The 25,331-nt window shown below is 61.2% G+C and overlaps 1 protein-coding gene across 3 annotated transcripts; it reads left to right on the top strand.

Moving 5' to 3' along the window:
* The first annotated feature begins 300 nt into the window (after positions 1-300).
* On the top strand, positions 301-23,908 carry TPPP (tubulin polymerization promoting protein). Of its 3 annotated transcripts, none has more exons than XM_072752657.1 (4): positions 301-404; positions 10,930-11,250; positions 19,165-19,318; positions 19,430-23,908. In XM_072752657.1, exons 2-4 carry the CDS (start codon positions 10,934-10,936, stop codon positions 19,622-19,624), a joined length of 666 nt encoding a protein of 221 aa, XP_072608758.1. In that variant the 5' UTR covers positions 301-404; positions 10,930-10,933; the 3' UTR covers positions 19,625-23,908. The 3 variants fall into 3 exon arrangements, with proteins under 3 accessions (XP_072608758.1, XP_025874940.1, XP_025874939.2); XM_026019155.2 differs by lacking the exon at positions 301-404 and adding an exon at positions 419-628; XM_026019154.2 differs by lacking the exon at positions 301-404 and adding an exon at positions 6,963-7,209.
* Positions 23,909-25,331: the final 1,423 nt, after the last annotated feature.

Below are 25,331 nucleotides of genomic sequence, written 5' to 3'. Positions count from 1 at the left end.
GGCCGGCCTCCGGGGGCCCCGGGTCAGGTGCGGCCGCCCCGCGCCCCAGCTCGCCTCCCCGCGGGGTTCCCACGCCCCGGCGCCGCGCCGGCCTTGTAAGGCAGAGGCGGCGCCGCAACCCGCCTCGGTGCGCCCCGCGCGCTCCCGGGCCCGGGGGGCGGGGCGGGGCGGGGCGCGGGGCGGGCGGACCAATGAGCGCGCGGGGTGGGCCGGCGGGGGCGGGGCGGGGCGGGGCGCGGGGCGGGCGGGCCAATGAGCGCGCGGGGCGGGCCGGCGGGGGCGGGCGGGGCGGGGCCGGGGCCGGGGCGGCGGGGCGCGGGGCGCGGGGCGCGGGCGCACGCTGGACACCCGGTCGCGCGCGGCCGAGTCGCGGAGGCGCCCGCTGCAGTCGCCGCATCTCCGAGGTAAGAGGCCGCGGGCCGGGTCGGGTCAGGGCACCGGGCGCCGCGCCCCCGCCCCCGCCCCCGCCCGCGCCCGCAGCGCCTGCCACCTGCGCCCGCCGAGCCCCTCCAGCGGCGGCCCCGCGCGTCCGTGCGCCCCAGCCCTGGGCTTCCCGCTGCGCGCCGGTGCTCCGGGGACCGCGTCGAGGCCGTGGGTCTGGGGGCGCCGAGGGCGCTGCAGAGGACAGGTGGGTCAGCAGACGGGCCCTGAGGCTGTGGCCTTGCTCGGCGTCGGTGCTCCACGCGGCAGCGACGCCCCTGCAGCCCCTTCCCGGCCGCCGCGCGCCCGGGCCCCCACGTCCCGCTCCGCGGACCCCGTTTGCCGCTGCCCGGGCCGGGGCCGGGTGGCTGCCGCCCGCCGGACGCGGGGAACCAGGGCTTAGAGGGTCCTGCAGCGCCGCCTCCGGGAGCCCCAGGGCCGCACAAAGGGCCCGGGTCGAGGGGGACCCTTGGGCACAGACTCCGTCGCCCCGTGGGGTCCCAAGGCCCCCAGCCCAGTGTTTGCGTCACCATCATCACTGCAGGTGAGGCTGTCAGACCTGCAGCCTGCAAATCCAGAAGCCTCCGGAGGGGTGTTGTGTTCCCTCTCACACGGGAGGGTGGAACGCGGTCACCACTGGTAGCTTCCTTCGCGCCACGCGGGGGGAGCCCGGCCCCAGCTACCCAAATGTAGCCCCGAAATGAGCTGGCAAGAATATCCATTCCTGCAGGCCTGGTCTCGGGCATTTTGATAGGCGTTTTGTGCCTCTGATCATCAGACACCTTTTAGGGTAAGCTGGCTATGCTGTCATCGGTCTGCGCGTTTATTGGTTAATGCAGCCAGCGTTTATTGGATGCTTGGCAGGGTCTCTGGGGGACGATGAAAACAGGACCCGGTTCCCACTTCACACTCCCCACACCCAGCCCTCAGGGAGGACCCACTGTGGGGGGCTCTGCACAGCCCAGGGCAGCCCCTCGCCCCTACGTGGGATGGGATCCTGAGTGCATGGGCCTCTGGGATGGAGTGCTGCGGAGAGCAAGCTTGGCACAGGCAGGAAACGGGGGAGGGGCAGTGAGCAGCCGGCTCCGACCGTGGTTAAACTGGATTCCATGACCCCTTCTCTGGTACCAGCCACTGCTCCCATCACATGATCGGCATCACAGGGCTCTGTGAGGGGTGATGGGGGGGAGGGGTGCTGCTGAATTTCCTGGGAGCATCTGCAGAAAGCTGTGGCTCACAGAGAGGTGTGCACTTCCCTGGGGAGAGGCCGGCCGGCCCAGAGAGGTGCTCTGCTATGACACGCCTGTCCACACGTTCCACGTGTGTGTGTGGGCAGCCGGTGCAATGGGGATCAGGGGAGGCCAGGCCAGCTGTGGTCTCACCTTCCTGGCGTCTTTTGGCTCATCGTCCGGAGTGCTTTCGAGTCATTGTAAATCATGGTCGTAGCTACACACAGGCTGTGCATCCTCAGGGCAGAAAACGTGCAAGTCACAGGAGAATCGCAGAAAGAAATTGAAATCATTCATCCTGCTTGAGGTTTGAGGGAAGGCTTTTAGCAGCCAGACTGTCCTCAGGGCAGCAGAACGCTCCCGGCAGGGGCGGCTGAGAATTAAAAGCTTCCTCTGGGAGAGGCCTGCTGCCTGCGAGCCAGGCCTATTTATAGCGGCTGATGTTGCTGGCGAGGCAGGGGGAGCGTGTACAAGATGCCGTCTGGGGACCTCGGCTGGGAGGCTTTGGGCGCCTCTGCTGAGGGCCAAGTGCACCTGAGCCCTCCGACCCTGGACCCGCGGACGCTGGCTCTGGGCGGCCGGAGCCGGCCCCAGGTCCTGCCACTGAAGCAGCAGGTGTACTGGGGAGGAGGCGGGGGTCAGATGTGGTGTCAGAACCCGCATCATCCTGCTCAGCAGCCAGCCCTCTTCCCAGGGGGAGCCCCCCGCCCTGCACCTGAAAGTCAGTCCGGGAATGGCTGTGATTTGCCCCAGGGGGGAGGGAGAGGGGACCCTCCAGGAATCCTGGGGTGAAGGGCAGCTCCACATAGGGCCTGGCTTGCTGATCCCGGGTCTCATCTGATCTGGGGAGTCAGGCTGGCTCCCGACCAACCCAGCGAGGGCACATGGTGGCCGCTCAGTTGTCAGTGGCAATGTCACGTCCAAATGCAGGACCTTCTTTGGTGAAGAGTCAAAAGTCTGACAGAGTGTGAGAACACAACCACTCGAAGCCTCCTCCCCGCCTCCCGCAGAGCTGTGCTCCTCTCCTTCACAGGGGGGCCTGACGGCCTGCCCTCCAAGGAGCATGCTCACCCCTTTTTCTTTTAATTGGGTTTATGGCAGGCAGGCTCTTAACTTTCCTCAAGCCGAGACATTAAAACCACCTGGAGCCTTTTCTGCTCCTCCTCCCGTGGTTCAGTTCACCCACTGCCCCTGCATTGTCCCTAGATTGTCCCTAGCGCATCCGGGTGACTTTCTGCCCTCGGCCACGCTTCCCCAGATCCCATCCGTTCACACTGTGTGATTGCGTGTCTGCCGAGCACCGGCCAGGTGTCAGGGGAGCAGAGGCAGCCTCCACTTGGGAAGCTCTCCCTGCAGTGGGGATGCCGCACAGCAGCCAGCCTCCTCCGGGGACCCCCGCATGGCCTCACACACCCCACTGTCCCATCTGCATCTGGGAGGGGTCAGCCGGGTGGGCGGGGTGTGGGTGTGGCCCCTGAATCTGACCCAAGCTGGCTCCCCAGACCCTGTGGCTTCCAAAAAAGCCACCTTCTTACCAGTCCAGGTGGACACACGGGGCGTGCCTCACGGTTCTCGCTGCTGTCCGCCTTCCAACCTTCAGCCCCACTCTGGGCGTCTAATGCTGGACAGACAGCCCCAAACCAGGGTAAGACAGCGACCACATTGGCTTTGCTTATGGTCTCCATCTGCTGGCCAGGCAGGGCCACCTGAGGCTACCCTGCTCGCTCACATCTGGACACAGTGGTCTCCCTGTGCCAGGACAGAACCCGGGGGGCGGTCTCCCCATCCTGGGGCTGTGCCCCCTGGTGCAGGCAGCTAGGGAAATGCCTCCAATTCATTGGTGAGAGACGGTTTCTGGGTGTTTCTGAGAGCCCGTTGTGGCTGCCCCTGTGCCCCCAGCCCCATGCCCCTGGGCCACCCTGCCCCCTGCACCCTCCTGCTCTGAGACTCTGTCCTCCTGCTGCTGCAGGTGCCTGGGGCAGGTGCCAGCGCCCCAACTGCCAGGTGCCTGCCCCGGGGCCTCTCCCGCCGCCTCCTGGAGGCATCCCTGCAGGAAGTGCCACCCAGGGTCCCGCCTGTCTCTCTAGAGTCACTGTCTCTTCCTTACTGACCTGGAGGGTCCTCCCCACATTCTGGAGACAAGCCGATGTCCACCAGGCAGGACAGGTCTCGACCCCCGCCCCGCGGCTCACCGACTCTCTCCCCTTCGATGAGCAGGAGTTCTTGATCTCCAGAACTGTCTCCTTTGAGGACAGGGATTTCTGAGTCTTGCGTGTCCCGAGGAGTGGCTCCGTGGCCTTTCCTCATGACCTTTCCTGCTTCAGTCTGTGATGCCCATGTCCCCGCACTTCCATGGCCTTCAGCTCTTCACCGTTTATTGAAAACACGCTCGTCCAATTTTCCTGCAGGGCCCCCTGTGCCTATGCCTGTGCCTATGCGGGCTTCCCGTCCCGTCCCTGCACCAGGGGATGCCACCCTTGTTCCCGAAGCTTCCTGGCCAGTCTCAGTGCCTGCGGATCGACCTTGTTCTTGTGTCAAGGTCACCGTGTGTCCACAGCACTTCACCTACGTACCCAGGTGTGAATATCGTCAGAGTTCATATCTGGGTTCAGTTAAACCTGCAGTTGACTTTAGGGACAAGTGGCCACCTTTCTAGATTTAGATTCCAACCCGTGTTTGTAAGGTCATCACTTAGATCTTCTGTTTCTTTCAATAATAGTTTCCTATGTTGATGGTCTTGTGCATCTTTTATGGGATTTATGTGTCTTCATGATATTTTAAATAGTTAATTTCTAAATACTTCGTATCGTCTGTCTTTGCTGCTCTGTGGGCGTGAGGCTGACCCCATGTGCTGACTGTGTGTCCGAACATCACTAAACCCACCGGCTGACCTAACAACCCAAGGGCTTCCTTGCAGTGTGGGGTGCACGACCCTAGAAATTGCAGCTCACGAGGTTTTTCTTCTCTGACCAGTTTTCTATCTTTATTTCCTTTGCTTGTCTCATTATGCATACTTGCTCCAGCTTGAAAAGAAAGATTCAGTATTTTGTTCATCTTAAGTGTGATGATGTTTTAGTTTTTTGTGAGTGATCCTCTTTGTCAAATTAAGGGTTTCCCCCCCTTGTCCTGATTTGCTAACAATTCGTACGATGACTAGATGCTGAATCCATCAGATGCTCTGCCTGCAGGTGAGTGGACTGGGGTCCCCTGTGGCACAGCTCCCCACCCCTATGCGGGGTGCATAGGCTCAGCCCAGCAGCGGGCGCTCCACGTGCACTGGGAGCCTCCTCTAAACCAGAGGCCCGTGTGCAGAGCGGCCACCTGAGTGGGCAGGTGTCATGTGGACATTCTCCCCGGGAGCCTGTCCTCGGGAATTGGCCCCCCTGGCCCCTGGGCTCTCAGTGTCCCCACCGCCGGCTCCTCTCCTCCACGCCCGTCATCGGTGAGGGACACTCCTCCTTGCGTCTTGCTGGCCACACGAGTGCTCCGGGGCCACAAGCACCTAGAAATTTATCTTCTCAGTCCTGGGGCCAGAAGTCAGAGATCCAGGTTGGGGGGGGGGGGCATGCTCCCTCCCAAGGGTCCAGGGGAGGGTCCTTCCCTCCTCTTCCAGCTCCCGGGGCCCCAGGGGCTCCTGGGCCTGTGGCTCTGCCATCATGTGGCCTCGTGTGTGTCTCTGCTCTTCCAGGAACACTTGTCATTGGATTCAGGGCTCATCGAGACCCCACCTGGAGAGCTTTAACTCCCTGGTATCTGCAAAGACGCTTTCTCTAAACAAGGTCACATCGCAGGTCCTGGGGGCTAGAATGTGGACTTGCCTTTTTCGGGGCTACCACTCGGCCCGTTACACTTGCCGCCTGCACGAGGAGCACCTGGGCGCCTGGGTCGCGCAGGCGCTGGGGGAGACACCTGGCCGGGTCTGGTGGGACGGGGCAGTGTGCAGGGTGCCTGAGGGAGGGCTCAGAAGCTTCTCCCCGTGTCCTCACCTCCTGCACGTGGTCACCTGTGTGGTCGTTGAGACCAGGTATAGAGCATGGGTAACGTGGCACCTGTGTCCTTCATCTTCATGCCGCAGACGTGAGCTGCAAGTTATCGGAGCATTGAAGGAGAGCTCTCAGGGAAAGCACGGCCCAGACCGTGAGCCATGGGGATTCCAGTAGGTTCTCGTAGGGGCTGCCCTGGGCTGGTCTGGGGGCTAGTCTGGGGGCCTGGTGGCCTGGGAACCAGGAGCAGTGCACCGAGCCCCCTGCTCCTCTGTCCCTGCTGGTGCCCTGGGCCTACTGTGCTGTCCTTGGTTCCGAAGCCCTCTCCTGGGAGCAGGGGCTTGCCATGGTGCCCCTCAAGCCGTGCACCCCACACCCTTCATTTCCTTTGATCCACCTGCAGACATGTTCAGCCCCAGACTCCTGGCTGGCAGAGTTCTCAGACCCCCTGTGAGACTGGGGCCCTACCTGAGAAGGTGCCCCCAAATTCCTGACCTCACGGTGACCAGAGAATGTCCTCCTTTCAAGACCAAGGGGAGGGCAACCTATGGGCCCTTGTGGGTGGGTGGGTGGGGGTTAAAGATGCCCCCAGCCCACCATGGCCCAGGCCTTCCTCAGTTTCCCTTACTGGAAAGGCTCCTGCCCCGTGGGGCCGTCTTGGGAAGTGCACAGACTGCCCTCGGCCAGTCCTGACCCCTTGTGCTGGTCGCCCCTTGTGCTGGTCACCCCAAGTATCCCCCAGCCAGGCAGCGGCTCCTCAGGTCCAAGGGGGGGGACCCCCACAGTGACCTCACTGCGGGACAGCACAGGACAGGCTCGAGGCCCCGGGACACTTGGGGTGCAGACAGGACGCCCGCTTGCTGCCCTGTCCGGAGAGAACTCCTGTTTGCTCTCCCCAGCAGTGAGGGGTTTGGTTTTACTCCTCAGGCAGTTCCTTGGGCAGCCACAGCCCGGGGCCCTCAGGGCTGCCTGGCTTCAGGGCCTGGACATCACGGCCCTGGGGACCTGTCTGGCCAGTGGCCTCAGGCGATGGGCCCTAGAACCCGAGCGGGGTCCTGCTCACTCAGCTCAGGTTACGCCAGCTCTTGTACTGGGACTTCGATATGGGGGCAGGGATCTCGGGGCCGCGTTCTGCGGACAGTGGGATTCCGGACTGTCCTGGTGTCTCGGGAGTGCGCAGCTCAGAAAGGCCGCTTTGTGTGCCCCTGGAAGGCTCTCACCGCCTGGAACGGCCCTCAGCTGGGACGAGTGGTCATTCACATCGAGTGTCCAAGGCAGCCACGGAGTGGGGACCACGTTGATAAAAAGTGTGAACAATTGCCAAAGGGCCGTGTTGTGTTCAAGTGCACTCAGACATAGAGCCGAGGACGTGGGCTCGGGGGTCATCCCGGGGTCCCCGCAGGGTCTGCAGACAGGTGGATCGAGGATGCGGGCATGGGGGGTCCTACTGGGGACTCAGGGTGGCCTTTGCTCCCATCAGGGGCAGCACCGAGGGTGACACAGCTCTCGACCCTGAGGCTGGGGCCTGAGCTTCCAGAGGGCCCCTGGGCCCTGGCGGAAGGCAGTGGAGCAGGGAGGTAAGCCACATGGAATGTTCTGGAGCGCGCCATCCCGGGAGGCTTGCTGCCTGCACCCACCTGCATCCCATACTGCGGTCATGGGGCCTCGAGAGGCGGGGAGGCACAGTCCCCAGTCCCCTCTGGCCATTTCCCCTCCGTGTGCACATGTGGCTCGTGGTCCCTGGTAGTCCCAAGAGGCTGGCGGCAGGCCGGGCCTCCTTGTGGGCACCCTCCGCTCGGTCTGTGGGCAGTTGTGCTCCCGGCTGGATGCATCCACAGGAATGCTTGCGTTTCCGGGGCCCTCAGGGTTTCTTGCCCAGAAATGGGATCTGTCAGGACCTGGGGCCTGGGAAACGTCTAGGGGCTGCAGCACCCACGGCTTCCCCTGGACCAGGCCCACGTGTGACGACTCAGAGGACGTGGGGCGGGTGGTTCCCATGGGAGTGAAGATCAGGGATGCTGAGCAGGAACTCAGGGAGGGGCGGGTGGCTTCTGGAAGCTTCCCTCTGATGCTCCCACCCCCAGAATCCCTTTCCCCCTGCAGGGCCTGTGGTGTCTGCAGGGACGCAGAGCCTGTTTCTCAAATTTTTTTTTAAAAGATTTTTATTTATTTATTCACAGAGACACAGAGAGAATGAGAGGCAGAGACACAGGCAGAGGGAGAAGCAGGCTCCATGCAGAGAGCCTGACATGGGACTCGATCCAGGGTCTCCAGGATCACGCCCTGGGCTGCAGGTGGCACTAAACCACTGCACCACCGGGGCTGCCCCAGAGCCTGTTTCTCAATCCAGCTGGCAACACCGTGTGTCCCACCCCCAGACCCCAGGGTACCCAGAGGGCTTGGCACTTTGCCTTTAGTGGAAGAGGTTAACACAAGAAGCCAAGATGAGATCTCGCCTGGGGGGAGGTGGGTGCTGCCGGGGGCGCCGAGCAGTGGCAGTGTCTCCAGGAGCTTGGAGGGGAGCAGGCCCGTGGGCTTCGGGGTCACTATCCCCCCATTCAGGTGGGAGGCTGCATGGGTGCCAAGGACACCACTGCCCGCCCGGTTAGCTGAGAATGTTTTGTCTTTTTGGGTTCGCAATGAACCCTGGGATCCAGGTGCTGTAGTTGCAGCATGTTTTCTGGGGAGACTGGTTCTCCTCATTCACCTGTTGTCTCCGAGGTGTGGACTCACACCGCCCTGTGAGCAGACGTCCCAGGCTGCTGGGGTGTGATGGGGCGGGCCTGGCCCCCCTCGGGGATACGGCTTCCAGTGTCAGGAGGTCTGCAGCTGCAGGCTCAGGCCGGAGCCCTGGGGGCCTCAGAGTGGGGCCAGGGGCAGGTGGGCAGGGAGGAGGGGCCAGAGGTTCCCAGCGAGGAGGGGCCCAGGAGGGCCCAGGGGGCGATGGAGCCAGCGGCATGTGGCGTGCTAGGGCCTGGGGTGACCTCTGTGTCCCTGTGGCCGGTCCAGGCTCCCAGACATGTGCGTCCTGCCAGCCCCCACCTTGCCCCACTCTGCTTGTCATCCCTGGGCCCCCATCCCAGTGGGAGTACAGCTTGTCACCGAATACCTGGCCCCACTGACCGCACACACCTGCCCCTGCTCACTGCGCACACCTGGCCCTTGCTCACCGCACACACCAGGCCCCGCTCACCGTGCACACCCGGGCCTGTTGCAGGCACATCACTAACAGGAATTTCCTGTGCTCCTGGTCAGAGCTCTGTGTGCCGATGCCCATATGGAAACTGACAGTGGCTTGTCAGGGTCTGTCCTGTGTCACCTTTTCTCTAAGTTTTGCTTCACGAAGTCAAGGCTCAAGGAGGTTGCCAGAGTTATTCTGAAACGGAAGCCAGTTCATTTTGGATATTGGGCCCTTGGCGTGGTGGTTGTTTGGAGCATTGGTGCTCCTGCGGGATCTGAGAAACAGCCTTCTGGTGGTGGGATAGTCCCTAAGTCTGGTGGACCCTTGGGGTCAGGCCTGCAGGCAGGGGCTGCCCTCGGGCTCCTCCCACTCTGGTCTGTAATTCCACCTTGGCAGGGACTCTCCAAGCCCTTCTTTGAAAATGCAAATCCAGTAACACAGCCTGCACCACACAGTGCTTTATCAGTCCCCTGCGGCTGGCCCCTCTGGTCCCTCCCTCCGCTCACCCCCTGGGACCCCTGAGGCCAACAGCGGAGGGGGCCCAAGGGAGCTCAGCTGGCCCGTGTGGGCCTGATGCCGCAATGCTCGGTGCACTTGGCAGGGGCATCCCTTGGCCTCTGGCAGCCTCTACACACCCAGGATCCCAGCTCTGGCTCACTTCCTCCTCCCTCTCCGTCCCCGCAATTGATACATGTCTAAACAGTCTGGGGTCTTTTCTGGAAAGCAGATGAGTGAGGCCAAGGAGAGAGACTCTAGGGATTCACAGGGAGTCGGGGGTTGGGCCTGGGGAACTCCTCATGCTGAGGGGGCGCACAGGGCATTGGGACCACCCAGTCTGGCCAGCCAGAGAGCCCTGAACACACCTGGGCACACCTGATGGGCCTCCACCCCCGCACCCCCCACCCCCCCTATGCAGGCTGGGCTCTCCTGGGGATGCAGGGCAGGGGAGAGTCGGCGGGGGGGGGGGGGGGGGGGGGGGGGGCGCAGGGGGGTGGCAGTGGGGGGTGGCAGGGAGTCCCCGCGCCTCCCGGGAAGGCCTTCTTACGTGGGGGCGTCGTCTCTGGGCAGCACCATGGCCCAGTCAGCCTCTGCTGGAAACCTCAGGCTTTTTAAAATGAATTTTACCGTTATTACCTCATCTTAGAAACAGCACAGGGATTTATCAAAGGACAGGAAGGAGTGCCCGGGATGTGAGCCCTCCCACCTCAGCCCAGCAGGCTCCTGTTTCAGACAAAGAAATGGTGTCACTGATAATACTGGAAGCGATGGTGTCACCTGGCCTGTGTTCTGAGTCCCCGTGAGGGCGGGTGCTCCCTGTCCCCAGGTGGGTGGGAGCCCTGAGGGTCCGACCCATGTCTCCACCATCGTCCTGCCGCTGGAGCTCCGTGGACACGGGTCCTGGTTTTCTCACTGCGGCTATACTTCTGCGGCCCCCCGGGGATGCAGGGACGGCTGGGGGCTGTTGCCTTTGAGGACATCAGGTGGCGTTGAGCTGACTTGGCTCTGCTGACTGTCTCCGTCCGTACGGCTGCCCCCAGCCCAGGTGCTGTGCCCTGGCCTCCTCTGGGCAAGCTGGTGCGGGGAACTCAGGTGGGCAGTGGTGGGGGGAGCGGGGGGCCCCACCACCTGGGGCTCTGCTGTCCAAGCTGCATTCCCCTCCTGCTGAGCCCCCGAGGCCTGGACGGCCACCCACAGCTCCTCTGGGACGGCTGCACACCCCTGTGGGGCTCAGGCGTCCCCGGCTCCTGCCTGGGCCAGCAGCTGTGACACAGTGAAGGGGCGGCCCAGCCCCTGTGGTCCGCAGGGACCCACCAGCTTGGGGACCAGTGCCCCACAAAGGCAGAGACCCACAGACAGGTAGCAGCTGGCTCTGCCAAGCTCCTGACAGCAGGGACCCTATGGTGGCCTCCCTGGCACGGGTCGTCCCCCCGCCCCCCCCTCCCGGGCCCCTGGGCGCTAGGTCGCCAGGCTCAGCTGTGAGTCCCCCTCCCCATCGCGGGAAGGCTGTCATTCTGGGGAGGGCACGGTGGCACGGTGGCGGGCAGGAGGGTGGCGCCCATTCTGATGTGTGTGGCCCCTCGGGGGCCCGGTGACCCTTCTCTGCTCCCCCCCCCAGCAACATGGCTGACAGTAAGGCCAAGTCCGCCAAGGCCGCCAACAAGACGCCCCCCAAGTCCCCAGGAGACCCTGCAAAGGACAGGGCAGCCAAGAGGCTGTCGCTGGAGACGGAAGGTGCCCCCGAGGGGGCGGCGGCCACGGCCCCGGAGCTCAGCGCCCTGGAGGAGGCCTTCCGGCGGTTTGCTGTGCACGGGGACACCAGGGCCACCGGGAAGGAGATGCACGGCAAGAACTGGTCGAAACTGTGTAAGGACTGCCAGGTCATCGACGGGAAGAACGTGACTGTCACCGACGTGGACATCGTCTTCAGCAAAATCAAGTAAGTCCCGGCCAGGCCTCACCTCTGGGGCCCCTCCCTGCTCGGGATGGGATGTCGGGGTGCCTGGGGTGGGGGCCTGGCCCGTGGGCCGCTGCACTGGCCGTGGGGCGAGAGCAGATCCCTCGGGTGGGCGGGCAGGCGGGCAGTGTGGCCCTGGGTGAGTGCGGTGAACGCTGATGACAGAACCGCTGGCATCAGTGCATCCAGCCTGGACTCGGTGACAGCTTCCTCCTGGACGCTGGGGTGTCAGGCATTGTTACCCGCACCCCTATTCTGCTGGGGGCCCTCCAGCTAAGGGTCTCCTCCTGCCTTGCAAATGTCATGACCACGCCTGCGAAAAGCAGCGGTGCCCCCGAGGCTACATGGTGTCCACTGCTTGTTGGCTGTTGTTGGAAAGTAGCTTTCAGCTTATTAGCGACACGTGTTCGTCTGGGTCACTGTGTGCCGTCACCTGGGCATCTTCCATGTGAGGACTGTGCGTCCTCCCTGCTCATGGCTGGGCCCCCCCATGCATTCGGCCATGAACAGTGTCTTCCATCTGCGTTCCCAGCGGCTGGGCCTCCCTGTCACCAGACACTGATGTGTGTCCATCCCAGGGAGGTCTCCCTGACTTCCCGGGCTGACCACTGGCACCCGTGCCCACGACCCGAGGCCTCAAGGGCAGCTGTCACCATCAGGCCCTGTGGGGCAACACAGCAACCCTCTCCAGGGCCAGGAGGCTGTTCGGGGCGGGCGGGGGGGGGGTGTGGGCACAGGCAGACCCAGGAAGCCAACTGTTAGGAGCCAGCACAGAGCACTCACCAGGCAGAGGGAACATGGCCTTTCTGGTCCCAGGGGAACCAATCAGAATTTACAGTCCAGGGTCCCTGAGGCACCAGAGCCCTGGGGTTGGGGATTCCCAAGGCCCAGGGTCAGAGGGAAAGGGAAAGGGCTGGAGTGTGGGTGGGGGAGGAGGTGAAGAGGGGGTGCAGGTGAGGAGGAGGAGGTGAAGGCGGTGCAGGTGGGGAGGAGGAGGTGAAGGGGGATGCAGGTGGGGAAGAGGAGGAGAAGATGGGTGCAGGTAGGGAGGAGAAGGTGAAGGGGGGTGCAGGTGGGGAGGAGGAGGTGAAGGTGATGCAGGTGGGGAGGAGGAGGTGAAGAGGTGCAGGTGGGGAGGAGGAGGAGAAGATGGGTGCAGGTAAGGAGGAGAAGGTGAAGGGGGTACAGGTGGGGAGGAGGAGGTGAAGGTGGTGCAGGTGGGGAGGAGGAGGTGAAAGGGGATGCAGGTGGGGAGAAGGAGGAGAAGATGGGTGCAGGTAGGGAGGAGAAGGTGAAGGGGGTGCAGGTGGGGAGGAGGAGGTGAAGGGGGGAGGAGAAGGTGAAGGGGGGTGCAGGTGGGGAGGAGGAGGTGAAGGTGATGCAGGTGGGGAGGAGGAGGTGAAGAGGTGCAGGTGGGGAGGAGGAGGAGAAGATGGGTGCAGGTAAGGAGGAGAAGGTGAAGGGGGTACAGGTGGGGAGGAGGAGGTGAAGGCGGTGCAGGTGGGGAGGAGGAGGTGAAAGGGGATGCAGGTGGGGAGAAGGAGGAGAAGATGGGTGCAGGTAGGGAGGAGAAGGTGAAGAGGGTGCAGGTGGGGAGAAGGAGGTGAAGGGGGGAGGGGGAGGTGAAGGGGGTGCAGGTAGGGAGAAGGTAAAAGGAGGGTGCAGCTAGGGAGGAGGTGAAGCTCCGTGGTTGGTACAAGGCCCCAGGCAGTGACTTCCTCACCAGGACCTGGCTGCCCCCCCGGGAGCCCAGGGAAGGGGTTCTCCTGGGGGGCGCCCAGAACCTCGAGGCCCACTGTCAGGCCTGGCCGTGCCTGCCGCTCCCTCTGACCCCTGTGTTGTCTGTGGGGCAGGGCCCGGCAGAGGGCAGGTAGGCTGACCCCGGGGTACCTCGTCAGCCCCCACTGTGCCAGGGGCACCAGTCCCCAAATCCGGGGACTGCCCAGCAGACTGACCGCTCCTCTGACTAGGCATTCTGTGGTGGCATTGGGGCCCGGGTGTCCAGTCAGGTGTGTCTCCTTATGCCCCCTGCTGTGGAGGCTGAGGACACAGCCTGTGGACGAATCAGCCCCCCACCCCGTCCCCGGCTGGGCACTCAGGGCCCTCCATGCATCGTGGGCCTGTTTCTACGTGGGGTCCAGCTGTGTGGAGCTTCACGTGTGGGTGAGCCCCGCCCATCCCACCGCCCCACAGACAGAGCCCAGCCCAGCTGGACCCCCACGCACCTGGGATGTGGGTTCCTAACCTTTTGCCACGCCTTGGGGTTTCCTCTAGTTCCTCCTGGGCCACAGGCTGACCCTGGAGAGGAAGAGCTGTGCGCTGCTCAGCTGAGTCCGCCTGTCCCCAGGGTCACTCCCACAGAGTAGGGACCATGGGATGGGGAGTCTGGGGGGGCGTGGCCTCATGACCAAGGACATTCCCAGGAGGGGCGAGCCAGGGAGGTGGTGCCCATAGGGGAGGGGGCCGGGTGGGGGCTGTATCTTGTCCTCTCCTGTGTGTCCGAGTGAGGCCCGTGGAGCCTGCCTCCCCCGCCGCCCCGGGACGCCCGCCTGGCAGCCTGCAGGGGTCCCTCCACTTGCTGTCCCTCTGGCCCTGGACTGTGTGGAGATGCTCTCAGCAGCAGGGACTGGGCTCCAGCGTGGGGTCCTCAGCGGAAGGGCTTCAGAGGCTCTCTGGCGCCGCGGCCTCCACCGGGTGGTCTGACCTGCTCTCCCTGCTCAGAAATGCCAGCCTGTCTGCGGTGTGGCTCCCGGGGACGGTCCAGGGTGGTCTCAGACACATGCAGCTGTGCTGGCTGACCCCCAGACATCAGGACGTGTCTGCGGCACAGAACTTTCACGGAGCGCGAGCTCCCACACGCCAACAGGAGCCCCAAGGAGGCCCCACAGGGTCTCCCCACGCCCTTTCCTGGGGTGTCCTCTAGGTCCTGAGCATTGGCCTTGGGACACCATGTGCACCCAGGAGACATGGACAGACCGGGAGCGGGAGAACCATGCTGACTGCTATGGCCACTGGGGAAGGAGGCAGGAGGCGCCATTGGCTCCCATATCCCCGGCGCCAGCACACACGTTGAACTGCCGGGGACAGTTGACTGTGGCTCTTCTGTGGCCGTCTGTTCCTGCCATTTAAGCTGCCTCCGAGCTGCTGCATGTGGGCGTTTGCACACATATGCACACACGTGCACCGCTGCATGCAGGTGCACTCGCAGGTTGAACTCAGGCTCTCCACACCCTAGGTGGTGGGGAGGTGGCTCATTCCAAGGGCAGGTGCCCCAGACAGGCCCAGAGACCCTGTGTGCAGGAGGCACGGGCAGCCCACCAGCCAGGGAGGGATGGGGGTCCTTCTGCCCACCTGTGGTGCACTGGCGTCACTCATGTGGGCCCCAGGAGGGGAGCCCCGTCTGGTTGCAGTCCTTGTCCTGGGAGTGGGGCGGACAGTGCTCACTTATGGGCTGAGGCAGGGACTGTCTGGTGAGGGGGCAGTGGTGCCCTCAGCCTGGCATGGGGTCATGGTCATGACAGTCACACTAAGCTGCGCTGGCCCCAAGGGCACCTACCAGGGAGCAGGCACAGGGCCCTTGCCTGGGTAGGCTTGCGGGGCACCTTGGAGGGTGTGGTGGGGGCCCCTGCCCTTGTCCCTGGAAGGGTCATGGGGTCCCCCATCAGGATACCCCAAGGAGCCTGTTAAAAGTTGTTTTCATTTGGCCTTGTGAGGGGGGTGGTGGCAGGCACATGCGCCAAGGGGTCTTGGGGCAGTTCTTCCAAGTGGCGGTCACGGCAGGAGCGCCCGTGCCTCGTGGGAGCCACGGCGTGGAAGGCGTGGAAGCTCCGAGGCGCTGACTGGTGGAGAGGCGCCCGCTCTCTGTTTGCGGGCGGTTGCCATGGCTCCGCGGGCGGTGGCGCCAGCCCGGGTATCTGCGGGCTTTGTTTAGGTCCTGTTGCCACGGCAGCGCTTGTTTGTTTTGATGTTACTATGTGTTAAATTTTAAACAAATTTCTTGCAGCTCCACACCAGGTCTTGATTGAACACTATTGTTACGGAGACCAAGGCTCCTGCACCCTCCCAACCCGAGGAGCCGACAGGGCAGTCTGAAATATTAATTAGTCCAGACTTGGGTGCACAGTAGGAATGTCACCCTGAAAGCCCTGTTTGGGGAGCCCAGGATGACGGCCCGTCCTGCCTGCGTGCTTGTGCTCGGGTCAAGCACAGGCGGAGAGGCCAGGCCCGAGGGTGCAGAGGGCGGCGGCGTCTCCATCAGCCTCGCGTGTTTCCCGGGTGCCCTGTGTTCGCAGTAGGGGCTGTGTTTCCCACCTGGGCGGGTGCCGCCGACTGAGCAGGTTAGGAAGCAGCAGGCTGGCGGGGCTCCCTGCGGCCTGTGGGCCACCAACCTGCTCCGTTCTTGCCACATGCCCTTATGGCCCCGACCAGGGCATGGCGGGAACGGTCTCAGGCAGGGAGCTGCAATGGCAGACACTCGCCACCATGTCCAGTGCCTGGGGTGGGAGATGCCCCAGGACAGCATGGGGGTTGGCGCCCGCAGGAGGGGCGGGTGGAGCCCTGATGGGCCTGGGGGCTCCTCCCTCCAGGCTGCGTCGGATTCAGGGTCAGCAGTGGTGGGCAGGTGACAGGCAGCACAGAGCCTCTGCGGCCAGGGTCAAGGCCGCACAGCACAGGAACCAGGTTGTTCCTGGCCTGATGGCTCCTCGCCAGGTTGATGTGGGCGCGGGGTCCCAGTGCACGACGGCCTTTTAAGAGGATGACCTTTGCCAAACACCCAGAAATGGTTTCGGTGACCTCCACGTTATCTGTCTCCACAGCCCACCCCATGCCATAGACAGGACGGCAGTTAGGGGTGGCGGGGGGCGCCCAGGTCAGGGGCAGCATCGCAGCCGTCAGTGGCAGAGGGGAGCCGTGGGCAGGAAACGGGGCAGGTGTGACCGCAGTAGGTGGTCGTCCTGGGGCACAGCATGCAGTCGGAGCTGCTCCAGGTCACGTCCACAGTGAGGTTCCCAGGGGCCCCTTCTTCCCGCGGAGCCTCACCAGGGCCCTAAGTGGCCGCTCAACACCCCACATCCTGCCTGCACTGGTGTCCTGGCTGGCCAGGTGGCTGTCTGGACAGGTCATCCAGGGCCCTGGCTTTGAGGGTCAGGGGAGCCAGGGAAAGCCAGCAACTTCCAGCCGGAGGTGGCAAGTTATCTGATGAGCCAGGACGCCGGCACCACCTCTGAGAGAGGGGCTCCTGGGAGTGCCATCGAACCCGATGCTCGGAGGTGCTGGTGAGGAGTGTGTGGTCCTCACACATAAATCTGTCTCTGGAGGGCTGTGCTGGTCCTTGCCTGGCTCCTGGATGTCCCTGGGTGACCTCTGGCACTGGCAGGGTCCAGCCCCCTGCCCACCCACAGTTAGGTTAGAGGCCTGGGGGACACAGGGCTTGGGAAGCAAAGTGAAACCCCAGCTCACAGGGCCTTGTGTGACCAGTGACCCCCTCACTGCGGGGCCGGCCCAGCCTGGAGCTGGGGAGAGAGGGGGTTCATTGTGGGGACACCCTCCAGTTCTGTGAACTCTGGAGAACAGGCTCACTCTGTGTCCAGAGAGCGGTGTAATGTGATCAGTGTCTCTGGGGAAGAGACAGGCATTGTCATTCTAGAACTTGCTGGGGACAGCTCTCTGCAGCAGGGCGCCGGGTCCCCTGGGGCAAACTCCTTGCTGGGCAGTCACGGTGGGGACACTTGGGGACACCCAGCCCAGCCAGGTGGAGCGGGCAAGTCAGCCTGAGGCCTGTGTGTCCACCAGATCTGAATGTGGCCTCTGGCAGGAGTCCCCATCAGCCATCCCCCACCCCCAGCCCAAGTGACTCACACTGGTGGCGCCTGGTGCCGCGGTGCCCAGAGAGGGCTGCGTGCTCCGGCAGCCAGTCACTGGGCTGGCCGTCAGGCCTGGCATCCACACGCTGCCTGGGCAGGGCGTGAAGAGGAGACAGGAGTGCCTTTGATGGCTGGAGACAAACAAACAGGGCCTCGCTGGGTAGCAAGGCACGCGGGGTTCTCCGTGTGGGGCCGCTGCTGTGGGGACTGTGCTGCTCCAGGGGTTCTGCTTGGAGGCTGCACGGGGGTCAAAGCTGATTGCTTCGGGAGCAGAACCCACTGCCCACCACTGGATTTGGGGAAGCCCTGTGTCCACCAGATCACCAGTCCCTGCGGTGTGGTTGGGACCAGTGCCACAGGATGGACTGGGCGGAGAGGGGGCTGTGCTCAGCATCCAGGCTGGCTTCAGACACACATATAAGGTGCCCACGAGCCCCCGTGTGTGCTGTCCGTCCCTTCGCTGCTGAAGGACACTTGGTTCATAGTTCACGTGGGGCTCCAGTCTGTTTCTCCCATAGAGCCCAGGTGCGGGGAGCGGGAGCCCTAACTGCCACCTGCCTGAGTGGACACCGGGTCTGAGTGCCCTGCTGCCCACACCCTCTCAAGTGCTCGTGTGAGCACTTCATTAGTCCCACCAGGCGTCCCGTGGGTGTGCACTGGGCCCTCACCATGGGCCAGGTGGGCTCGGGGTTTGCTGTCGAGTCTTCTGGAGACGCCGTTTGGTTCAGGGATTCTACTCAAGTGTTTGACGTTCGGTTGTTCCTATTGTTGAGTTTGAAGGGTTGTCCATTTCAGCTGTCTGTACGTGTTCCCTCCCCGCCTGCAGCTGGTTGTGGGACCCTCATGACCACGTCTTTTGAAGGACGTGGTTTTTAAAATTTTGGTGAATTCCAATTTCTTTTCTTTTCTATTATGGACTATTTTGGTGCCATTTCTAAGAAATCATTGCCTCACCCGAGGTCACAAAGATTTTGTTAGATACTCTTCCCGAAGTTTATAGTTTTAGGATTTATGATTAGTCTAGGGCTGGGGGTTAATTTCTGTATGTACTGCAAGGCGTAGCTCAGAGCTGGGTCGCCGGCTGTCCCCACACCATCTGTTGAGAAGACGTCTCTCTCTGCTGGATCGCCTTTGCGCAAAGCCTTGTGCGGGTTTGTCCCCATGGCTGTGAGGTTATCAGATCCTCAGCCTGTTCTTGGCTTCGTAGGCCCTCTGCTCGCGGGCATTGACAGCTGCCTGCGGGATGCTGCAGAGTGCTGCGGGGTGTCCCACTCAGGATCCTGCTCCCATAGCTGTCCTTGTGCAGCGGCGAATGCCTCCACAGGACCTGGTTCTAGAACACTGACGGTTTGCCAAATGGATTAGCAGGGGGTGAGCCAGGCGGAATGGCAAAAATGGTGTTGAGCTAAAATGATAAAGGATTCAGAGCCAGTTCAGAACCTTCTGGAATCTTATGAACGGCCTGTGGCAGGCAGCACACAGCTCTCATGGTGTCCTTCAAGGGGGGCAGTGTCCAGCTAGGGGTGGTGGGGGGCCCAGGAGGTGGGGGATGCAGGCCCTGGGCCCATTTTGCTGGGTGTACTGAGGAGGCAGCCGCCCCCGGTGATAAGAGGGATGTTGGGCTGCGGCGACCCCAGGCCGGACCCAGCCTCTGTGCTTCTTGCCCTGACTTTCCCTCCTGCTTGGAGTGGACGCCATACACGCCCCATTTTAGAAGCAGACAACAGCTTTGTTTTAATGTCCAGTTGTTCATAAAGGATGTGGTTCCTTTAAGCTTTTTTTCCAAGACAATTTATATTTGCTGCCGTCGCCCATGGCGACCGACTGTTGGGCATAAACAGTGCACAGCAGGGCGGGGGAGGGGCATAGTCTGTATTTTAATGTTACACCCGATTTCTGCTGTGGGAGCGAGGCAAGGGTTCCCCGATGTCAGTGGGCCTCAGGGTGGGAGCAGGGTCCCCCGAGGTCAGCACGTTCACAGGGCACCCTGGGGGGAGTGGCCCCGGCCAGCCCTGAGTGCTCTCTCCCTCAGAGGGAAGTCCTGCCGGACCATCACGTTCGAGCAGTTCAAGGAGGCGCTTGAAGAGCTCTCCAAGAAGCGATTCAAAGATAAGAGCAGCGAGGAAGCCGTCCGCGAGGTGCACAAGCTCATCGAGGGCAAGGCCCCCATCATCTCAGGGGTGACGGTGAGCATGGCTGGCAGGGACTCCCCAGGGAAATGTGGCTCCTGGGGCCTGGGGTCAGTCGGCAGGAGGCCCCTGAGGCTCATGGGGGCACCCCACTCTCTCCTCTTGCAGAAAGCCATCTCGTCGCCTACTGTATCTCGACTCACAGACACAACCAAGTTCACAGGCTCTCACAAGGAACGCTTCGACCCATCGGGCAAGGGCAAGGGCAAGGCAGGCCGCGTGGACCTGGTGGATGAGTCAGGCTACGTGCCAGGCTATAAGCACGCGGGCACCTATGACCAGAAGGTGCAGGGGGGCAAGTAGGCAGCCTGGTGGCCCCTCTTGCCAAGGCCCGCACCACCTCACACTTCATTACATTCCTGTGCTCCTTGGTCACAACTCAAGACTCCAGGGTCCGGGTGGCTGTGGGGGCAGCACCCGGGCCTCCTCCTGCCCGGGGGCCGGCGTGCTTCTCTCTGACCCCCAGGTAGGGCTCCTGAACTCACTGACCTTTTATAACACACCTGCCTCGTCCAGTGCCGGCCACCAACATATGGCCTTTTCCAAAGTGTCTCCCAGGACCAGACCACACTAGCCACCTAGTTTATAGGCCAGAGGGTCACCGTAAAGGAGCTGGTGGGCCACAGGGGTGAGTGGGACAGACCCTGTCAAAGGTGGTGCCAACCTCCTGACCTCTAGACCCATCCTAGGAGCCTCGAGGGCAACATGAGCTAACGCACTAACCAGCAGCACCAAGAAAACCAAGCGAGACCCAAATAGGACACCGTGCAGGTGTGGGGAGGTGGGATTCGTATGTGCCCGCATGCGCACACATGCTCACGCACGTGCTTGCTCACACACACACACACACACCTGCACATACGTCATGTAACCAGAGGCTGGTGAGCAGGGGAGGAAGATGAGCCAGTGAAAGGTCTTCAGTGGCTAAAGGAACACGGTTTGAAGTGCGAAGCCTGAAGATTTCCAAATGGAACCTGAGGACAGTTCACTTCATTGTGCTTTTCTAAGAAGAAATAAGAAATGTGTTTATTCTGAGAATGGGTCTGGGAACATTGGGAATTCCGTTTCTGCCCCTTCCTTTCCTGCTGTCTATGTCCCAGGTCAGGACACAGTCACTTGGCTGGCATGACCAGGCATCCTCTGCCCCAGGCCCTGTCCTGCCCCTGGGGCCTTAGGGCTGTATGCCCACGTGGCGGCTCCCTCTGTGCTAGCACACGGCACAAACCTTAGTGGTTCGCTCTCTGCGGTGAGGTGTCCCTGACCTCTCCCAAGCCCTACGAGGGCAGAGAACCACACACCAACCAGGCCTGGGAGGGGCTCTGAGGCCTGCAGCATTGGCTAGCATTTGGTTTCTCCGTGAGGCTGGTCAGGGGACAGAGCATTGGGGCCCCTGTCACAGTGGCCCCACGGGAACACGTCCCTTTTCTTAAGTGCAAGCCAATCCTGGAGAGTGACTGGTGGGGCTGTGTGGTCCTGGCACTGGTCCTGGGAAAAGCCCTCAGCAGCCTCAGGGAAATGCTTCCTGGAGCCCATCCACACTGCCACTGTTATGTGTCCAGGCAGCAGCTGATTGGGGGCACCCCCTTCCTGGGTATGGCCTGGCCTGCAGCACAGGCGGCAGAAATAAAGACTAGTACCACGGTGGCACGTGCACCGGCGTCCCTGAGCCCAAAGGGCACTCTGGCTGTTGCTGGAGCTGGGGACAGTCCCTGGTCTGCGCAGAGGGGCTCAGGACCTGCACTCCCATCCAGCATGGTCCCTGTGAAAGGACAGCATCTCCACCAAGCTCCTCACTCACAGGCTTCCTCTCACCCCCAGCAGGGCCTCGACCCATGGGCAGTTGGCAGTGGCCTTGCCAGCAGCTTCCTTCTAAGGATCTAGAACTTCGAAGTGCATTAAAACAGAAGAAATGATGGGTCACAGGCTTTGAGTTACTTCTAAGACACAATCTCTGAGCTGCCTACCCTCCGTTCCATGGCAGGGAAGGCAGGAAAACAGAGGACCTAGTGCTAGGGGAGAGAGAAGCAGGCAGGACACAGGGGGGACCCCCGCCCTGTGCCCCTCCACCCTTTCCCAGGCTTGACCCCTGTGAAGACCCAGAGGCGAGAGGAGAGTGTGGAAATGCGTCTGAATTCAACATGTGTTTCTCGACAACAAGCGGATCACAAGGCAGAAAGCTGCTTCCAGAACCCAAAAGCTTTTCCTCATGGTCATGGAATGGGTCTCCCCTCCAGACCCGGGTGAGGCACCCTGCTGGGGAGCGCCAACCACCAGAGGCAGTGGGGCTGCTGCTCCTGCCCATCAACAGCGGTGTCCTTGCAGCACAGATGCCAGGATCCAGCAACACCCCGACCCCACAGTGCGTGCCTGGTGAGCAGAGGGTGGGGGTCCCTGTGCCACTGCCTGTAGAGGGAATGGATGTCCCCTGGCCCAGAGTCCCCCTCGCCCCCCAGAAGTCTGTCCCCTGTCCCAGAGGGGGTCTCCAGGAAAAAGTCTCCCCAGAACCACCCTGGGAGACTGGGGTCTAAACAGCTGCCTGCCCCTGGAGACTCTGCCACAGCACCCTCCCCAGAGGAGGAGGAGGAGCCCCTGTTCCACCACAAGGCACCAGTGCAACAGCCCAGCAGAGCCAAGGGAGCCCAGCTGCTCGAGAGCAGACCATCAGCGGACTTCTGATGAATGTTTCCGAACGCGTTCCTGACTCTTCTAATAGCACCTTCCCTTCGGGCTCAAATAAGAACCAAGTGAACACAGCTGGTCCCCCTTGGTGGCCCGCCCTGCCCCACAGCACAAGGTCCGCTTGGCCACAGAGGCACTGTGGTCCCCACCGCTTCCCCTCCTGTCCCAACCCGAGGCCTCCTCAGATGGCATCCTCTTCCCCAAAGCCTGGGAGACGCACCTCCCCTCTGTCAGGGAGGAGGGAGAGGTAGCAAAGACTTGGTCATGAGGCTTCTGTGGTCACCATTCTGTCAGTTTAAAATCATCTGCTCCATCTGTCCATGCACCCATGTGCAGCCCTTGCACACAAAACAGGTGCTTGGGCTGCACTGCACGGAGACACGCACGCATGTTCCTCCGTCAGGGTCTGCCTAAGTGAGAACACACAGGCCGGGTGTGTGTCTGTGCCGCATGTTTTTATGCAATGCCAATTAGCTTCTACTAACCGTGGTTAACTAGAAACCCAATGTCTATCTGTGAATAAATGAGACTGCACAGCATGGAGGAGACAGGACACATTGTCAGGGAGGGCAGGGCTGACGGTGTCTGAGCGTCAGGAGGGAACTGGAGGAGCGCGCTCCACACGATCACACCAGAATACTTATTTATTTCTACTTAACGTGACAGGACAGGCAACTAGGCAGTGGTCAGTAACACAGTTAGCTTTACCAAAATGAAGTTCAAATCACTTTAAGTTTAGAATGCTGTAGCAAAAGATACGTATTTATACTGGAGTATTTTTTCACCTCTCACATTCTCAGTCCTAAGTTTGAGACCGATGGAAATCGGACCAGATGTGAGAAGCCAGGGGGTGGGGACATGGAGACGGCTTGCTGGCACCACTTCCTGTCTGTGCCACTCTGTCTCCACATCCCTGTGGTCACAGCTCAGCCCAGGCCATGGGTGTCCCTCTGGCCGCTGGTGGACCGGGATCGTGGCAGTGGGCAGAGTCTCCTGCCCCCACCCTGGGCTGCTTCTGTGCTCAGGCACTGTTCTGTGGCTGCTTCAGCGCCGCATCAAGTGGTGGGGAAGAAACCTAAAATGTTCACCATCTGCCCCTTTATGGGGAGCGTGTGCGGGCCTGCCCTGGGGGCCCAGCCCAGTCCCCCTCTCCTGCAGCCTGCACCACATGGGGCACCCTGTCGTCACCTGTTCCGTGCAGGCCAGGTTGACAATTCAGCTGTACTGTGAAGTTACCAATAGGCTAGAATGTCCTTAAAACACCTACCCTCAGTAGCTCCCCACCACTGATTTACTACTGAACACTTGGTGGAACTGGGCGGGTCAGGGTGTGGCCCTTGTCCATGGGCATGCAGAGGGCACGGCCCCAGGCAGGGCCGGCCAGTGGTCACCCTGACCTTTGAGATGCTTTCGCTCTCCCTTTTGACTCTTGAAAAACCAAACCAAGCCAAACAACAAAGGAAACCCGCACAACTTAAAAGAAAACTTGAAAGGGATCGTATACTACTAGTTTGTACTAAGTTTTTTTCAGGAAAGGGAAATAAATTTATATATATATGCAATATATTTTTACACTGTTTTGTTACCATTAGGGAGTTCTGAGTGTATCACTTTATCAGTGTGATGGTGACGTAGTGTCGACGTCTTGGGTGTTCTGACTCAGAAAGGCACATCTGTGGGCATCTAAGAGCCGTGCTCACCAGGAACGTCTATGGGTACAGGGTGGCCCTCCTCTCCATCCCCAGAGCGTGAGGCACGGTGTCACCTGTCAGAGCTGCTGTCAAGGCCTGGCTTGCAAACCTTTAGTGAAACAGCTCATGTCTGTCTGCATATTTCTCCTCCTGTGTTTGCTGTTGTTAACATTGTGTGTCAAATTGGTAAAGTGATAAATAAAGGTGTTGAAATGTGGATCGGTTACCCTCAAGGTGTGCGATTTTTAGCATCAATCACACACACAGGCCCTGGGAGGGGCTGAGAGAGGGACTAGAGCCACAGCCCGGGCAACCAGGTGAGATGCAATCTAGCCAGTGCAGCCCCAGGGCAGGCCAGACCCAGGAGGCTGGACCTAGAATTACGCATAAACATAGCGGCCCCAAAGGCAGGAATGAGGTCCTCACGTGAGCTCCAATCTGACCTCCCACACAAGCAAAACAGTTCTCAAAAATGAATATAAAGGCATTTTAAGACCCCACAGGGAATTTCCACCAGCAGACATTAAAAGAAATTCTCAGTGCAGAAGGAACATGACCACAGATGGAACATTTGGAGGGAAGTCGTGTAAAGAGTAAACAGTAAATACAGATAAACAGTGTAGGGATCCCTGGGTGGCGCAGCGGTTTGGCGCCTGCCTTTGGCCCAGGGCGCGATCCTGGAGACTCGGGATCGAGTCCCACGTCGGGCTCCCGGTGCATGGAGCCTGCTTCTCCCTCTGCCTGTGTCTCTGCCTCTCTCTCTCTCTCTCACTGTGTGCCTATCATAAATAAATAAAATTAAATTAAAAAAAAAAAAACAGTGTAGATAAAAGCTTTCTCTGGCAATAAAAAAGATTTCATTGAACAGTGGAAGTGGAAGGGGTGCACAGGGAAGTGCAGGCTCGTGGCTCCTGGACACAAGGGAAGAGCAGAGGTCCTGACCCAAAGGGCACCAGTCACAGATGAAATAGAATGACGCAGATCTACGAATCATGGCTGCTGATTCGTAAGCAAGCATGGCAAGAGAAGGACAAAAACGATCGAGGGATGTTTAAAAGCCAAATATGTCTGTAATCTCAGCTGAAGATGGGACAGAGGAAGTGAGCGAAAACATGTGACCAAGCAGCAGAGACACTGTACAGGGGGGGCAGGGCAGCTCCCCAGGGAGCAGGGGAGGATGCTGGAACGGGACCTCCAGAGCAGGACGTAGACCAAGCCTCGCCAGCCCTACAGGAGCCTGCAGCTGGCCCCAGTGTCCCACCCGCCCTGTCATACAGGGCTGCTCCATCACACAGTTCCCCCCCCCCCCCCCCCCATGTCCTGGGCTCAAGAGCTAAGGCAGAGCCTGATGTGGGCAGCAGCTGGCCACCCTCTCTCACCTGCATCCACTTTTCTCAATGGTAAAGTCTTGTTAAGGGACAATTGCCCCCCTCTGCCATAGGGACACAACTCCAAATGCTGAAGCCATCACAATGCCATTAAAAGACTGTAATACCAAAAAATTGGAAAATTAGGCAATCTGAACAAAATCCTAGAGATAGATCTTATGATTCCTCAGGAAGAAACAGAAAGCCTGCACTGTCCTCTGACTTCAAAGTAACTAAGCAGAAACTCCCCCCAGGCCTCGGTGGGGTGACACA

The sequence above is a fragment of the Vulpes vulpes genome, chromosome 3 (assembly GCF_048418805.1).
Source record: "Vulpes vulpes isolate BD-2025 chromosome 3, VulVul3, whole genome shotgun sequence".
NCBI lineage: Eukaryota > Metazoa > Chordata > Mammalia > Carnivora > Canidae > Vulpes > Vulpes vulpes.
Note: the sequence above shows the minus strand (reverse complement) of the source record. Positions and strands in the feature narration are given on the sequence as shown.